Source organism: Copidosoma floridanum, unplaced genomic scaffold, assembly GCF_036245765.1.
Source record: "Copidosoma floridanum isolate Cflo_tuat_1 unplaced genomic scaffold, Cflo_Japanese_pri ptg000030l, whole genome shotgun sequence".
NCBI lineage: Eukaryota > Metazoa > Arthropoda > Insecta > Hymenoptera > Encyrtidae > Copidosoma > Copidosoma floridanum.
The window spans coordinates 11,738,267-11,755,288 of record NW_028321907.1 but is presented as its reverse complement, the minus strand read 5'-3'; the positions used below and the strand labels follow the sequence as shown (position 1 = coordinate 11,755,288).

At 34.7% G+C, this 17,022-nt stretch overlaps 3 protein-coding genes and 2 long non-coding RNA genes across 9 annotated transcripts in view; 4 read left to right on the top strand and 1 right to left on the bottom strand.

Annotated features, from left to right (window-relative positions):
• LOC106636816 (uncharacterized) overlaps positions 1 to 10,567 on the bottom strand; it is a 53,790-nt gene extending 43,223 nt beyond the window's left edge. Inside the window, exons 1-3 of the mRNA XM_089596752.1 lie at positions 10,520 to 10,567; positions 10,310 to 10,420; positions 9,957 to 10,153 (exon numbers count right to left, since the gene is read on the bottom strand). The gene's annotated coding sequence lies outside the window, so the exon portion shown is untranslated. The remainder of the gene's footprint in view (positions 1 to 9,956; positions 10,154 to 10,309; positions 10,421 to 10,519) is intronic.
• Positions 4,336 to 7,413, top strand: LOC106636839 (uncharacterized). Of its 5 annotated transcripts, none has more exons than XM_089596699.1 (7): positions 5,054 to 5,343; positions 5,718 to 5,837; positions 5,949 to 6,099; positions 6,170 to 6,238; positions 6,326 to 6,382; positions 6,447 to 6,606; positions 6,678 to 7,413. In XM_089596699.1, the coding sequence occupies exons 3-7, from the start codon at positions 5,953 to 5,955 to the stop codon at positions 6,824 to 6,826; spliced, it is 582 nt and encodes a 193-aa protein (XP_089452825.1). In that variant the 5' UTR covers positions 5,054 to 5,343; positions 5,718 to 5,837; positions 5,949 to 5,952; the 3' UTR covers positions 6,827 to 7,413. The 5 variants fall into 5 exon arrangements, with proteins under 5 accessions (XP_014204856.2, XP_089452825.1, XP_089452824.1 ...); XM_089596698.1 differs by having other exon boundaries at positions 5,054 to 5,434; XM_014349370.2 differs by lacking the exons at positions 5,054 to 5,343; positions 5,718 to 5,837 and adding an exon at positions 4,336 to 4,423.
• Positions 10,568 to 11,432: 865 nt separating the features above from the next.
• LOC111643387 (uncharacterized) lies at positions 11,433 to 16,420 on the top strand. Its single transcript, XR_016293382.1, has 3 exons — positions 11,433 to 11,498; positions 16,308 to 16,335; positions 16,402 to 16,420. It is a non-coding gene; the product is annotated as an uncharacterized LOC111643387 (long non-coding RNA).
• Positions 12,319 to 14,193, top strand: LOC149373483 (uncharacterized). Its single transcript, XM_089596210.1, has one exon. The coding sequence runs from the start codon at positions 12,319 to 12,321 to the stop codon at positions 14,191 to 14,193; it is 1,875 nt and encodes a 624-aa protein (XP_089452336.1).
• LOC149373482 (uncharacterized) lies at positions 15,004 to 15,529 on the top strand. The gene is made up of 3 exons (XR_016293332.1): positions 15,004 to 15,075; positions 15,162 to 15,272; positions 15,444 to 15,529. It is a non-coding gene; the product is annotated as an uncharacterized LOC149373482 (long non-coding RNA).
• Positions 16,421 to 17,022: the final 602 nt, after the last annotated feature.

The following is a 17,022-nucleotide window of genomic DNA, read 5'->3' as shown; positions in this document are numbered from 1 at the left end:
ATCAGTGATCCCAAAAGAGCCCCGTAACAATGAAACTCTCTCGAGACTTAACTATCATTATTTCTTCGAGAAAAAAGGAAACAAAAAGAGAAAATAAAATGAAGAGTAGCCTGAGATCTTCGAAATCCTCTTTGGCAAATAAGCACACTCGTAAATTAATATCCTATAACGAGTGCACATTATACCTCTCGTGCGTTCATCCACGTTATGTGATACACCTGAATTTCGTGCAAAACGCGAGCTAGTGGTACAGTCGAATATACGTACGTTTACATCAGGTACCTTTATGATCCAGTCCCTGTTCGAAGACAACTATAAATCCTACCAAGTCATTTTGCGTGTAGGTACACGTACATCTGACGGAAAGGGCCATCAAAATCGCAAACGCTCGTACCCACGTACTCCTCGTGGTATAATAGTTTTGTTGTAAATTACAAATGTGCGATATGTTTCACGTGATTTTGCATTTTTTTTTCGTCAAATATGCCTGCTTGGGTTTTCTTGTTACTGAAATTTGCGGGATAATGAATGTTCGAAAAGTAGAAGAAGAAGGAAACGAAAAAAAAAATCTTATTAAATATTTTCTGTAAGTCTACATAAAAATCTACTTTTTTTTTATTCTTTCTTCCTAAGTAACTGTACGTAACCGTAAATCATTGAAAACGTAAATTCAAGAGATTACAGAGTAAAATTAATTGAGCATGTACGTATGTGTTATACGTTATTTCCGCACCTCGAGTGCATGGCTATATGCACATGCATTATTAATTTCGTTATCAATTATCAATGCAGTGCGATTTATCTTGGCGCGCCACGTAACGGTGCTTGCTCGAGTCTTTCGATTTGTAAATTTGTAGAGTTTAATTACGGAATGATCTTTCGAGATTTATCGTACGACTCAATATGTTCGAGGGGGCCATTTTCCCGGTGAATCGGTTAGTTGATTTGTAATAATAATACTTACGTATATAGGTAACTCCAATTCGCGAGGATCGCGAACAAAAATATACACGCCTTCCGATTCTAGAAAAAACTAGTTCTGTCACACGTGACGTACCTGCATATGCTCAAGCAAAAAACAAATTACGCTTCGGATCCGTGTTAACTCGCGCGTCGGTGCCCAGTACACGTCGTTATCAAACATTGTCAATTAACCTCCGCTGCCAGTGTGAGAGAAAAGAGAGGGAAAAAAAAAAAATTTCCTCTGCTATCCCATCGCATTCCTCCTCGTTTCGCACACATGCGCCCCAAACAGCACATGCTCTCCGCAGCGTACGGGCACCAGCTAATTATCTCCGGAAGAGCTGGTACACGGCGATAAATCGCCAAGCGAGAGATCCTCTCGGCGGAAACCCCCCCCCCCCCTCATATGTACCTATACATCACTCTTTGTTAAAAAGAGAATTGCGGGCACTGCGTCATTCGTCTCTCTCTGCTGATGTATATCCTGCGGGATTCTTCGCAGCTCAGCCAGAGCGAGCGGATCTATCGGCGGATTTTCCGCCGAGACCTACATTTCGCGCGGCAAGATTTAAGCGAACCGGAACGACGCCCCCCTCCGCCCCGTTCGGTATTGGAAAAATTTTCGCCCACTATTTTTTTTCCAATGAAGTATCGCTATGTGTATAGGTGGCGATGAAATACATACGAATGGTCCTCCTCGAGAGAGAGAAAGAGCGACAAATGTCGACCCGTTGAAAACAATTGCGCTCTGTTGAGAAATTGGATTTCGCTGGGCTTGGAAAATGGAAAAAAAAAAAGAAATGTTAATTAATCGCATTTGTACAAACGAGGAAAAGCCGTCGTTTCGCGGGAGCCGTATACTCGTGGGAAAAGTTTCAGGGAGGAGAGGGAAAATTTTTCGAATTGTTACACAGCTCTGCTGCCGAGCGCGTGCATGAATCGAGGGGCTTTCGAGAGCTTTGGATACATTTTTTTTATTCTTTTTTTTTTTTAATTCAATTTTTTACTCTGCACTTTTATTGAAATATGTACGTATTAGGCAGACTTAGGAATGATTCTTTTATGGGTTCGTAGACGCTGCAAATTTTTTTTTTTTCCCTGTAGCCTTAATTTCCCTTAATTTTGCTGGAAATTTTTTTTTTTATTACATATAGTATAACAATCCACAAAAAGTTTTCAGCGAAAACTAGTGCAATGTATTTTTAGGGAGTAAAGCTTATTTTAAAAAATTTGAAGAAACATTTAAAAAGTATAATATTTTGTTACTGTATTACAAAAATATTGAGAAAAAATCATTCCAGCACAAATAATACTGCATCTATACTTCAAAAATTTAAATGCCAAAAACTTGAAAAAGAGTATAGGTACACCTATGAATGATTTTTCAATTCAAGTTTGGTTAGTGAAATTTTATTTTTTAATTCCAACATCCGATATTACGACGGCAATTTGAGCGATCGTCGGCGCAATTACTTTCGCCCGTGGCTGAATCCACGGCGACGTCTTTCTCGGGCGATGTTAGGACTTAATAATAATAATATCATCATGAGAGGAAATTCGCGTTGTGGCATCGATTTCCGTTTAATTTACCTCCATTAGACGTTATATCGTCATTATCCGTGGTATCGTAGACGTTTTCACTGCGCTGTAACGAGAAGGTGGGGATAATTCGTGTTTGGCTTTTAATTATTGGGCATTTTCGTGGGAATTTTAATTAACTTTGGTTAATTTGTCGAACGCGTTGGAAAATTTATCATCTTCTACCTCTTCTTTACTACGAGGTAGGTATAGTGCAATTTACCTTGTTTGTTTTTTTTTTATCTGCGTAACTGTTGGATTGATAACGGGAATGTTGTCGGGGCAGGTTAAAAATTCTACAGCTTTCGAAATTTGCCAGAATAAAAATTTTTTCATTTATTTTAAAATAATTTTATTAAGTGATCTAAAGTTTATTAAAAAAAGAATTTTACTTTCAGTTTTAATAGAGCGAAATAAAAAATTTGTCAACTCAAGTTATGTACACTACAAATAAATAATAACCTTCCACTGTTAATTAACAATAGCTATCATATATTATCTCAGTTAAATAACTCGCAATTGATGTCCAGTAAAATTTTTCGTTGCCACGCACTCACACACCATTCTTTTCTTTAATAAGCTCGACACACACGATACAAACACCAAAAAACTTAATAAATTATTTGCATGTCGTAATACAATAATCCTCAGCTAAACAATGGAATGGACGTAAAATAAACAACCGAATAACTCGACCATACGCTACTTGCACTAAGCATAAAAAAGAGGCCACTCTTTGCATGATTTGATATAGAAAGTAATTTACAAGCTGTCCAGTCGATCGTCACTCTCAGACCACGTCTGTTGATTCCCCAGCGGGCATACCTGTCCAAAAAACACATGTGTGTTTACATCTCGTCCGGGTTGAATGATCTCAAGGCCCCTTGAAAAAAAAAAAAAAAAAAAAATTCTACAACCAAAGGAGCGGAAAAAAAGAGAAACACGAAAGTTAATGGAACACGAGGCGTCACGAGGTGGTTGACGTGTGCGAGTGTGCGAGTGTTGGTTCGCGGGCGAAAAGTTGTGCGCGCACACGTGTGCGAGCGAACGGCATTACAATTGCAAATTGCGCGAAAAGAAAAGCCAAAGAGGTGAAAGAAAAGCGGGAGGGAAACGAGCGGAATCCCTCGGATTTGCTGATGAGCGCCTGTAGCTGCGCTTGGGAAATCTCTAGGCTCGATTAGACCTGGATTTGTTTGGCTTTTTTTTCTGTGTACTTTCTTTTTTTGCAGATATTTTTTTTTTTTTTTTTTTATCTCGAGTGTGCCGTTTTCGCTGGGCGCATTGGGACAACTTTGAAAGTTGGGATGTGGTGATGTTGTTTCAGATGACCAAACAAGTTTGGAACTGCGTGGAGACAGGCCTAAACGTGTATCTGTTCAAAGATTATCTACGTGACTAAACGGCAAGTCTTTACCAGTTTACATGGGCAACAATAGAATTATATGAAGGGAGATGGGACCCTGTAGCTCCAATTCAGTTGCAATGAAGGTGCTGAAGGGCCTATTGCTTTTGCTCCATTTGACACTATTCTCCAGGAAACTGCGAGTGATTCGACGAAGCACATGGTTCCTGGTCTCACCAGAACATCATCATCATCATCATCATCATCATCATCATCATCATCATCATCATCATCATCATCATCATCATCATCATCATCATCATCATCATCATCATAATAATCATCATCATCATCATCATCATCATCATCATCATCATCATCATCATAATCACCATCCAGAAATCTAATTGAAATTTCACTACTCGAGACCATCAACGCCAGTGGTTCAAGAGCAAGCCTCTAAAGTATTCCAGTGAACTGGTAAAACGGTTCCACCATCTAGGACTATCTGGATCTACAGGACGAAGCGCACTTTCCGTAAATATCTTTGGATTATTTTACATGAGCTATCTTTAAATTTTGGTTCGGCCTTTGATACAGCAAAATATATCCAATCTTACATATACTGAAAACTAAGTAAAAGTAAAAAACCCTAAAAAATAATAGTTAACGTTGGGTCGGTCTATAATAAAGTAAATTATTTTGACAGAAATAATAGTTTGAGAATGAATTATGAAATATTTTTCACAGCTATTAACTTAAACTTATTGAGTTAAATAAAGATGGCATGTCGTAAACGCTACCAAATATTCTGCGTAATATTATTTTGCGATTACTTATTCATTGCAAAATTTTATAAGACTATTCTACTGTTTAAAATAAATTTAATCAACATGCCAAACTTGCAGATAGTTTATGTTTATGTAAATATTTATTGGGTGCAGTCCTCTATGGTCACATGGAGCATAATTTCATTCCTCGTAACAATTCAAAAATAGAGTACGCAATAGAAAGAGCCAAGTAAGTAAAGCATATATTGAAGCAAGTATATTAAATATATTGGAACTTGTCTACTTTTCTCTTATTGGTTCTTTGTTTTGCGCAGAGTCTTATTTCGCTTTTCCAATCAAATCGAGACATTTGGTATTTTGGCCCCTGTCAGTCTATCACCCTCTGCTCTCTTCCGCCTGCCTCTCCGCGCGGCCGGGTCTTTGGACATTCGGAGTGCGTGAACGGTTTTCTGCGTTTCAGTGATTGTAATTAATTCAAATACTCTTACAACATTGATAATAATTATGTGTAAAACATTACCAGCGGTCTTTACCATTTTACGTTGAGTACGCAGCAATGAAGTGTGTATAGCTATTGTTGAGGTTATGTCGCTTTGTTGACATTGAAGGAGTTGCCCGGTCGCTAAAGTTCAATAGCTATACAATAGGTCAAAACAAACGCATAGTGTAGGTGATGTTTGATTATTAAAAATCCGGAGTTACCAGGGTCGTTAGAATTAACAGCTGGACTGCATCCCCCTAAAACAGGATTTACCAGGTGTTGAAGACCTTTAAGATTTTAACTGTCATACATGTAGCGCGTCACGTATATATAACGAAAAACGTCACGGTGATGCTTGCGAAAGCATAAGTTATAAACTAAATAAAGGTGTAACATAAAACATTCTTCGAAAAAATATTTACATTTCAGCGAATTGAAAGTTAGCTGTACATTTAAGCTGGCTTAAATTGCAGCGTTTCGTTTCGTTTCTTTTCGACCTGTGTTACACACTATTGATTGTCTTTTCTTTTTCGTCAACTTCTTTTGTTTTTCATTTTAGCTGTGCTTAATATACGTCATTCAGTCCGTTAAAAGCGCCTTAGTGCGACTTTTGTTTAAGAACGTATTAGGGTATATCCCTAACCCCTTCTACTTATTGTCTTTTAAGAGAAAAACAACAGTGAGTTAGCAAAACTTTATCGCATTGATTTGTCATATCAAATAATGTATCAGCTGAACAGTTTGAAAAATATTTTATATTGGTAAGAAATAATTTAATGTGAAATTTCAGTAACATGGATTTTGAAGATCATATTTATAATATCACCACACTGAATCCTAATCATCAAGTGATTAAGTGTCGATGGGTTAAAAAATTACGCCCCAAACAAAACGGTAGACCACAAGTGAGGGAAAAAGGCATGAGACCTTTTGATTTAATGGTTAGTTGGTAAATTTTATTATGTATTGCTTTTATCTTGATACGATTTCTATTAAAAACTTTAATCACAGTATGATGCAACAACTCGAGCAGAACCACAGGAGAGTCCCCCCGAACACAATAATGGAAATAAAAAAAAGGTAGTTGGAATAATATTAGTAATAATTTACTTCCTAAAAATAACTACTTTCTATATTAAACCTTATTTATTACCATTTATTCAACAGAATAAGAAGTACAAGAAATATTTCTTCAAACCAAATACAGGAAAGACGTTGTGGAAGGTACTAATTTATGTTTTCTTTTAAACTTAAATCAATCGTTATTTACAAGAACTTTATACATTAGATGAATGGAAATAATCAATGTAATGAAGCTATTGAAGAAAGATTCAAAAAAAGGCAATCGTCGTATAATGATGAGAACAGTTTTACAGATGAGTCTATAGTGTCTAGCCAAAATGACTCCTTCAAAACAGCATTAGAATATTCTTATGAAACACCATCAGGTACAGGGTAAATTGTAGGTATTCAATTTTTAAAATATAATTATCGTCAATGAGATCTTTTTTTATTACAGATTACTCAACAGCTGAAAGTTCTATCCATTGTGATAAAAGCTTTTCTGATGTGGATGATGATGATTTTGTATTTCAGTTACCTGCAGCAATCGCTTCTTGTCACCTTGACAGTAAAACCAGAAGAGTTAAAAATCTACGTCGTTTTTGATAATTATTATGTAAGCATGAGAACGTGAGTTGTTTCATAACACGATTTTAGCATTTTAAATGTACGTTAAAATAGTTAATATTGAATGTGTAACATTGCTTTGAATAGTTAAAAAGTTTTTATTCCGTTTCATTAAAAGTTGTAACATAAGTTTTGAGTCTTCTGCAAAATGTTGCAAAATATTTTTGCTTGAATATTTTAAGCCATTTTTAACTATTATGCGAGAAAGTTTTTCAAATTAAAAAAAAAGTTAGTTCTTGTTCTTATCTTTTGGAACTCTTATATTAAATTAATTAAAAAGCTATGTCCTGCTGGATATAATCAAAACAAAGGTTGAATTCTTTTGCGAATGTGATTTTATAATATTTATTAATAACGATGTTAACCAAATTGCGTCACGACTTTAAATAAGTTTATTCTATTTTACTACCTATTGACGCACATAAGTGTATTGGTATTTATAATTAGATTGCCATATATCTCAGATCTTAAAATTAAAAGACTTTTGTTCTTTTAATTGAAGAAAAAATTATTATTTAGCAAGGAAAAAAATTGCTCATGTACATTAGACGAGGTTTTAGTTTAAAATTCATGTTTAATAATTTTAATGTATACTTTCTAGACTGAATTGAATAAATGTAACATGTAGCTAATAAACAGCCTGTATCATTCAACTCCTCGATCCTTCGACTTTGATGGAAATTCAACGCAGCTCGTTTACAAAAAAACAGAGTTGAAATCTCCGAGCGCAGCTTCTCATTCCACTTCACACGTATTGCGTTGCACTCTTGTTTATCGAACGAGCGCATCTCTTTTCTGCGAGAGCGAACGCCGTATCCGCCATGGCATCGGCTCCGTTTCTTTCGCAAGCGAGCGAAATTCACGAAGAAGCAACGGCCGCGCCACGCGAGAGTGAGAGGTGCTTACTCAAGAGGCGACGCGCACTTGCGACTCCTCGACCATAGGTATATGGGACACCCGGGACCTACTTTTACTACCGCGAAGGCAAAGTGCCATGAGGAATAGTTTTATTGCGTGTACGCCGCACGTGGGGGTATACAAGTAGTTATACGGACCGACAGGTGGGCAGGTTGAAGGATTTATAGCTGTGGTTTCGCAGGTTTTCCTTTCTTCTCTCCAAATGTCTTTTAGTCTGGCGCTTCTGACCTTCGCGAATGAAATTAGTACTTTTGAGGAGGTTTGACATTCGCGCTAAACGCACGGTACAATTTCAGCTGGGATCTTCATTTTCGGGAGGGGTAAAAAGAATTTACGACCCTTCCCAACTGGTGCTGCAAAACTAAGTGAGAACAACATCAATCATCGGGGGACGTGAACTGTTCTCGCAAGGAAAACAAGAAGCATCTCGTACGCTGGTATATTAAAAGAGTGGGTGAATGCCGCTCACCGAAGCTGCGGTGAAAGAGACGGTCCAGTATGCAGGGGGTCACTTTAATCAGCACACCATCCTAGAAGAAGTATAGATTATTTTATGGCAACTTCTGGCTCGTCTCCTTCTCACTCTCGCGTCGAAAATTGCGAGTCTTTTTTCTTTCCTCGCGTTAAATTACACACAACGTCGCTCCTCGTTTTCTCCTTATACATTCAAAAGCTGGGACGCGACGACTTTCTAAAGTCGAGGGCAAAACGAGAGAGGAGCTCTGCACGCATGGGCTCTCCTCTTTCTCGTTTTCGCTCGGAAGGAAAAAGAAAAAAAAATAGTCCTCGTTTCTCTCTCTCTCTCCTAATTTGCGTAATCCGGCTAATTGAGACGCGGGCGTGGGAGGATATTTAGTTTCCCATGTCTCTCGTTTTGCGGCATGTCTTTCCTTTGCCACTGTGGTACTTACGCGCGTAGTTTGTGCTTTTTCACACTGATGAATCTTTTACGAGGTTCTTAAGAGCTGCAGTTTTGACTTTTTTTCGTAGTAATTAATAGTAAAGAGAGGTCGGTGGAATCGTTCTGACGCATTAAGGCTGGTCCCGGAGGACGCGGAGATCAAGGGCTTTTTTTTGTCAGTGACAATTGCGTATATATATACTCACAGTTTGCGGGTAGTAATTCTAAAGGACATTTTCATCCTCTCTCGTCTGTGCACACGAGGATGTAACAATATTGTACTATAACATATGTTTACATTACTATTTCCTGTTTGAATTCTACAAACACCGCGGGTACGCAGAGAGTAATGATTTTGATATGACTTCATGCTACCTATCAAATTATATTTTCTCTTCTACATGCATTTCTTTTGAAGCTCCAGTGACGCTTCTCAGAGCAGCAAAATAGCGTGTATCATAAACGATACCTCCACTCCAGCCACGAATCTCATTTTACGGCTGACGTCTTAGGTTCTCGAGTATCTTTGAAGCTCGTCAGCTTATATTTATATTATAAGTAGGTATATATGTTGTGTCAATAGCTCAGCTTATAAGTGCATCAATGTACACGTATGTTATTGTTGTAACATCGTCAATCGCAAGGAATTTGTGGCTTGAGCTCAAAGAGACACTGCAAACTCGACATGCCATTCAAGTAAAAAATAAATACAATTAGGATGATTAGGGGATATATCATGTAAAAATCGTGTTTGAAAAAAAGTGTTATTCTTAATAAATAAAAAGGTAGATTAACACACGCATGAGATATCATACGTGTGTTAGTATATTAATGTGCTGGTATTGTAAACTTTTACCGGCTTAAAAAGAACATGTGTACTTGTAAGCATGTGAGGCCATGCAGGGGGTGGTAGGATGTGCACGTATATATACGCGAGATGAAAGTAGATACAACGTGTGAGGGGGTGAGATCAGAGAGCTGGGACATATACATTATATACTAGCGTGCGATACCTACTACATCTAGAGGGTGGAAATATCGATCGGTCATAGGACCAATCGTGGTAGAAAAATACACATCTTTATGGTATATGCATATTTACACTTTTAAGCACTAAGTTGAACGTTGAACGAATCGTATGTAAATTGGTAAGGTCCTGTACCTATACAAACAATTGGCAATTTCGCTCTTTCATTCAAACTTTATTGTTTGGGTCCATCACCTTTCTCATCTGTGCAGATAAGATAACAGGCATAAATATACATTGTGCATATAGGTATACGGACTCACCCTCATCCAATCGCAGACAAAACACTCTTCTCTTCTTACTTCCTTTTCTCTGCTCCGAAACAAAAATGCTCCTTTCCTCGAAAACACGGGAAAGCTTAGTTGAATGTCAAATCATGCACATCACCCGCGAAAACTTGTATTAACGTCAGTTCACGATTTGTTGTAAAAACGAAAATCTCTCTTTTCAGTGAAAGCATCTGAAAAATAAGTGAAATTTCAGGAAAACTGTATCAACTTGGACGTAGCGAGCGCGCTAGCCCCCATCAGGACTCCCAGGAGTCATATGCACCAACAGGCGTGAGGTGCGTGCAGTCACTGTTGCGCCCGTGCAAGCGATTATAATGTACACATACCCTCTGCTTTGTGGTGTATAGGTAAGCCAAGCCCCTCGCACCCTTTTTCAGCGGGGGGTTCTTTCGCCCCGTGCGCAGACGTCGTGTAGATGAGCCGTAGGGGGTACGTTCCTGGGGATTGGTTGAAAATTATTGGGATGCTGTACGCTATGAGTATGTGTTTGAGAAGCGGTACGTTTTTTTTATACCAGTATGTTATACATTACCTACCGACTGATGTGACTGATGCGCTGTTGGATCAATGAAGAACGCTGCTTCAAGTTAAGATGTGTCGAGGGTGGTTTTTCTTTTTTGAGATTCGTAAATGTGCAAGTAAAAATTATGTACGTTTCTCATTAGATCTATGAGGACATGTATTTTTATCTTGTTATTTTGCTACATACATGTATCATATGATTGCACTTACCACCTTACCAGTCTTGTTTCCATTTACGATCAAAAGTTTGAACGAAAAGTTTTCGTCGAAAACCCTTGTAGTATATCAGAAGCTGCAATTACCCACAAAACATTGAGGTGACAACCGACACTGTCTGTTTTGTTGATAACATCTATAGTTATCTAAAAGATATCAATTAGTTATATAGAGAACAGTTATCGAAAAATGATGTCTTATAGTTGTCTTTTATCAGACGTCTACGCGATAACTTTAGAAGGCAACATAGTGTTATCTTTTTTACTGGTATCATTTTGAAGCGTTGTCAAAATGTTATCAAAAAAATTATTTTTAAAAAGTTGTCCACGTTATCGAAAGAAAAGATGCCTTATAGTTGTCTCATAAAAGACGTCTATGTGATAACTTTTAAAGACAACTTAGAGTTATCTTTTTCACTGGTATCATTTTGAAGCGTTGTCAAAATGTTATCGAAAAAACAATTTTGGAGTTACCATATTTAATGTAGAAAATGATAACATTACGATAACTTACGATAAGTAAAAATGATATCAATGTTTATCTTATTCAGACATCATTATGATAAAGCCGGTGCGATTGGTTGCGGTATATTTTGTATATATATATATATATATATATATATATATATATAGGGGGCGAATGGTTCTTATATATATATTTTACGAGGATTACATAACCTTAAATCTTTCTTGCATCAGCTGTCAAGCATATATCAGGCCACATCGGATCCCGTTCGCTTTTTGTCCAGCTCTCTTCGTCAGAGGCATCATCAATAAGGTTGTGTCATTTGTTTCAATAATCTTTACTTAATCTTTTATTAATTTTTGTGCTCTCTGCTCTTCTTCTTTCGTCAATTGAAGTTTAATCAATTTAAGATTGAGATCGAATTATGATACCATTGCGGGCACTGGCATCAGCTATACGCATATGCACGCGTATACAATTATACCGTCATCGTCGTCGATAATTTTCTGATTATTATAATGTGTATGCTAGCTTATGATATATAGACACAAATAATTAAAATTTGCTTATTTGTATAGTTTATTTCTTTCTCTTATCTCTATAAAATAGGCTAAGGCTAGGCTCTTTCGAGTTATCTCTCTCTCTCGCACTTGCGTTTATTGCTGCATCAATAACTCGTATACGTATACGTCTATATGCGTGTACGTTATTTTTAAAGTAAAAAAATAATTTATTTTTCACACACACACACACACGTGAGTACCTTTGTTAAAATGAAAGATTTCACTTTTTCTTTCATACTCTTTCTGTCTCTCTCTTTTTCTCGCCCTTTTTTTCCTCGCACACTTTCTTGCCCTCCTTTTCACTCTCTCTCACTCTCTATTTTTTATCAGTTCAAAGTAAATAATTAGTCAAGTTAAATACGTAAAATTGAAATAGTTAATTAAATTTTTCTTTTATTATAACAATGAAGACAACAAGTTTTTGTAATTTATCTAAACAACAGCAACGAATTAGATTGAAAAACATGTTAAAAGTAGATTTAAAAATGTATCAACATATCAGAAAAAAAATGATTTTAAGTAGTACTTTGACTAGGAACGCAGTTAATAATGATAGTAAAAACGTAAATATGAATCCTGAAAACAACTTAATCATGGAAAACGTGAGCTTTGAAAATTTAAATGATACTTTGTGTATTGAACACCCTGAAAATACACATTTTAATACATTTTCAATCAAAGATACTCCATCAATTGAACAAGATGAAAGTAAAAATTCTAGTGAATTGCTAAAACAGTTTATCGTGAAGTGGTCAGTTCAATTTTCAGTTCATCAAAATGCTATTTCTTCTTTATTAAAAGGACTAAAAAATATTTTCGATCTTGAAAATTTTCCAGTAGACTCGCGAACCTTGTTACAAACCCCCCCAAAAAATGAAATTATTTCTTTGGCTTCGGGTAAATTTGTTTATTATGGTTTACGAAAAGCTGTTTGTAATCAACTGAATTTTTATAAACCAAATGATATTCCATCAATTATTGAAATACAGTTTGGCATCGATGGTTTGTCTTTATCTAAAAGCAGTAATGATCAGCTATGGCCAGTTTTGGGCAAAATCACAAATATGAAAAAATCTAGAGCCTTCTTTATTTGTGCATGGCATGGTTTGGGAAAACCATCAAATGTTGATGAGTATCTGGATCCTGTATTAAAAGAGTATACCGATCTAAATCTTGATGGCTTTATGTACAACAATAAAATATATAAAATAAAGCTCGTTGCTATAGTAGCTGATACAGTAGCAAGAAATTTTATATGTATTTTTCCTGCTCACAATAGCAGATGTGGTCGATGTACGCAAACTGGTAAAACTGTTTCCAATAGAAGAATTTTTTTAGATCATCATGCTCCTTTAAGGTCATCTAGTAATTACCGTGATAATCTACCTGTTCAATTTCTTAACGTCAAATCTCCTTTAGAAAAAGTAGGCATTGACATAGTAAAAGATGTTCCTTTAGACCCTATGCACTTATTTTCTGGAGTAATGAAAAAACTAGGTTTGATGTTTTATAATTCTTTAGGACAAGGCAACAAAATTACCCAAAAACAAATTCAATTGAACAACGATTATTTAAGCATGAATAAATGGATTCCAAGTGATTTTGTGAGAGGCACTCGCTCTTTAAAGTATTTTAGTAGTTTTAAATGTACTGAGTACAGATTAATATTATTGTACACTGGGGTTATTATTTTCAGAAAATATATTTCTGAAGCTCAGATGTACCACTTTAATTTATTAAATTGTGCAGCCAGAATTTTGAGTGAAGAAAAACATTGTATAAAAAATAATACATGTGCTAAAAAATTACTGTTAGAATTCGTTAAACAAATGAAAGATATTTATGGGGAAAAGCATATTATTTATAATGTACATAATTTGACGCATATTAGTGACGATGTTTTACGTTTCGGGACCTTGGAATCATTTAGTGCTTATATATTTGAGGATCATTTGAGAGTTTTAGGTAACATGGTAGTCAAAGCTGCTTATCCATTATCCCAAATAAGTAATAGGATTTCTGAAAGATCATCTAGTTATTTTAAAAATAACAATTGTAATGATAGTGCCGTTGCATTGATAAGAGGTACAAACTTTCAGGAAGATTTTCCTAGAGGTTATTTCGATCCTTGCGTTGAGATTAAGATTGCAAATTTTTCCTTAAACTTGAAACAGGGAGACAATTGCTGTTACTTGTCGGATGACTCCGTTATCATTATTAAACATATATGTCATGATCAATTTTCCAAACCAGTTATTTTAGGTCACAAATTTTTAAGTTATTCTCCTATTGATAACTACCCCATTAATTCTAATCTCCTTCAAATTTTTAAAGTAAACAATCTATCCGAGCTTTGTCAATGGCCAGTGCATATGATTAAGCGAAAAGCCTTTAGAATTCCAGTTGATAATGATTTTTATGTTTTTCCTCTTCTTCATACTTAATGTAGTTATTCATATTCAACTTTTATATATATATATATATATATATATATATATATATATATATATATATATATATATATAGTTTTAATGTATTGTCAAAGTTATACTCCATTCAAAATGATTAACAAACAAAGTTTAAGTTTTTATCAAGTTGTGTGATAGCGCTACATAAGCAAGTTTAAATTTCATTTAATTTAATTTTAATTTTATCAATCTTACATGGAGTCTAAGTTTTACTTTAACATGTATATATAAGTTTTGTTAAGTTACCTGATACTTTTTCTTGAATTTTCTTTAGATTTATATGTAACTGCCTAAAACGTCAGAAGAAAACGGGTTTTCCAAAATGAACATTCAAAATAATACAAGCAACTTAAAACGTGAGTGCAAAAAAATGTCTTAGAATAAAATAATAATAATAATAATAATAATAATAATAATAATAATACAATGTTTTTTTTTTATATCGTAGCTATTTGTTTAATATTTTCTGTGATACATAACATTTTTTAAGTATATATATTTCTACCTTTTATGCAGCCAAAGTTAAAAGTAACGTTATTTTGTCGCTCCCTCAAAATGCACTATTGACTCAAACGCGAGATGTAACTCTAGTACGAAAAGTTTACCAAAAAGCAAAAGGTAGTCTGACAACGAGTGTTAATGCCCCTACATCTAACAATCTTTCTGAACCTGACCATACGGCACAAAATGGGCTACATTCAAAAGCAGCTTCAGATGTTGGTACAACAGTTAATCATAGCTTAACTCAATCAATTGCTACAAAACAAGGAATGAAGAGACTCAATGAACCACTGAGCCAATCTGATTTGAATATAATTTCGAAAAAACAGAAAAATACCAGTATTAAGTATAAACCAGGTATTATTTAACAAAATTAGTAAATTTTTAATATAAAAAAATTTTCATTTTATATTAATATATTTTTTATTATTATTACCATTTAGTTGTTGTGAGACAAAAAACAAAAAGTGGGGAAACTAATATATTATCACTGAATAAATTACGAGATACTAATTCTGCAAGTTCATCCCAAAAGATAATACCAGTTGCGAAAGGTTTGTTCTTTTTCCTCTGAACAAATAATTATACTTAATTTTAAATTCTATGCCAATATCTATGTCTGTAAATACCAATATTCGACTAAAATAAATTACGCACATACTATTAATTATAAGTAATTGATTAAAAATTTTTTTACACATTTGAGTACTTTTCAATATTTACAGATCAAACCGGTTCGGAAATCACACTGGTAAATAATACTTCAATTCCGATGGAATTTGAATTTGTAAATGAAGATAACATCGCAAAAGATAACCTACCAATTACTGAATTAAATGTAGCATATATCAGTGACCCAGAAAATGAGTCTTCTGTATCTGTAGAAGATGAACCAAATGTTCGTGGCCAAGATGATTTCCTAATATCTGAGCAGTCTAATGAGGAATTACCAAATGATCGTGAAAATCAGGTACTTTATTCCAAAGCATCTAATAACTCAGTGGAGCCTGGCAATAACAATCAGAGTTTTTTAAATGAGGAAGACGATGAAGTTGTTAACGCTGCTTTCAGCGAAGAATGTACATGTAATATGTTTTATATTTTTTATATAATTACCGTCGAAATGTGTAGATATTTATATTTATAAATACTTTTTTTTCATACAAGGCTCTTGTCGAAGTTTATTCTTTTTGCTGTTGACAAAGATCAATAAATTAACAGAACTTGTAACATCCATTCAACAAAATCCATCTGTAATGACGGTACAGCCTGAAATATTCGACTTGTTGCCTAATAATATGCCATTCAACTCAAAAGTGGAATTAGTGAATTTTGATAGAGACCTTCTATTGAATCAAAAATTGTCATCTCAATTTGTAAGTATTTGGTTTGTTTACAAATTTCCTAGTTCTAGTTTAAGCATTTATAACTAAAAAACATTGAATATTTTTCTTTAGGAAAAAAAAATTTTAAGCCTGGGAGGAACAAGCTTATCTAATGCTATAAATAAGATTATGCCTACCATTATAACAGATGAACTGTGTCGTCAACTAACTTGGTACGGTTTTCATGGAACTCTTGCTGTAAAGGATCTCCATTTTCCATCGATAATCATAAGTATGTATTTTGATTCTGAAAACTTGTGTATTTTTTAAAATTTATTAATCGCTAACATTTTTATAGGTGCTACACGAAAAAAAATCGCATCTACTGTAACAGATGTACAAGAACGCATTAAAGATTGGTTGCGTAGACCATCTGACAGGCAGAAAAAAAAGAGAGGAGTCAATCAACAGCCTACATTGTAATTAATTTTCTAATTGTGCTTAGACCAGTGATTCTTAAGTATGACATAAGTATAAAGTATTTTGTAATTGTAAAAAAACAACTGTAAAAAATACACTTTTAAAAATATCTATTATAATGAAGGCATCGTGCAATTCAAAAAACTATAGATACCTTTGAATTTAATGAATTGATTGATTAAATTATAATTTAAAGGCCATTATTCAAAATAATTATAAATTTATTCAATTTAAAGGTATCTGTGGTTCTTTGAGTTGCGTAAATGCTACTATTATTTTATTTAATACTATTTAAACGATACCCTCAAGATATCATTTAATTTACACAGCAGATATCTGTAAGATATCATTGAATTTAGCACCACAGATATCTAAAAGACATCCTTAATTTTTGCTCAAAAGACATCCATAAGAGATCAAAAACACCTACGGTATGACAACAGCAGACGTCCAAACGTTATCAATTAGTTGTCATTAGCTGATGTTTGTTTGCTGACAA

Bases quoted from the DNA above. Each gene is read 5' to 3' on its own strand.
- LOC106636839 (XM_014349370.2), top strand. From the start codon at position 5,953: ATGGATTTTGAAGATCATATTTATAATATCACCACACTGAATCCTAAT. The intron at 6,383-6,446 runs GTACTAATTTAT...TTTATACATTAG, and splicing joins CAGGAAAGACGTTGTGGAAG to ATGAATGGAAATAATCAATG. The intron at 6,607-6,677 runs GTACAGGGTAAA...TTTTTATTACAG, and splicing joins TTCTTATGAAACACCATCAG to ATTACTCAACAGCTGAAAGT.
- LOC149373483 (XM_089596210.1), top strand. From the start codon at position 12,319: ATGAATCCTGAAAACAACTTAATCATGGAAAACGTGAGCTTTGAAAAT.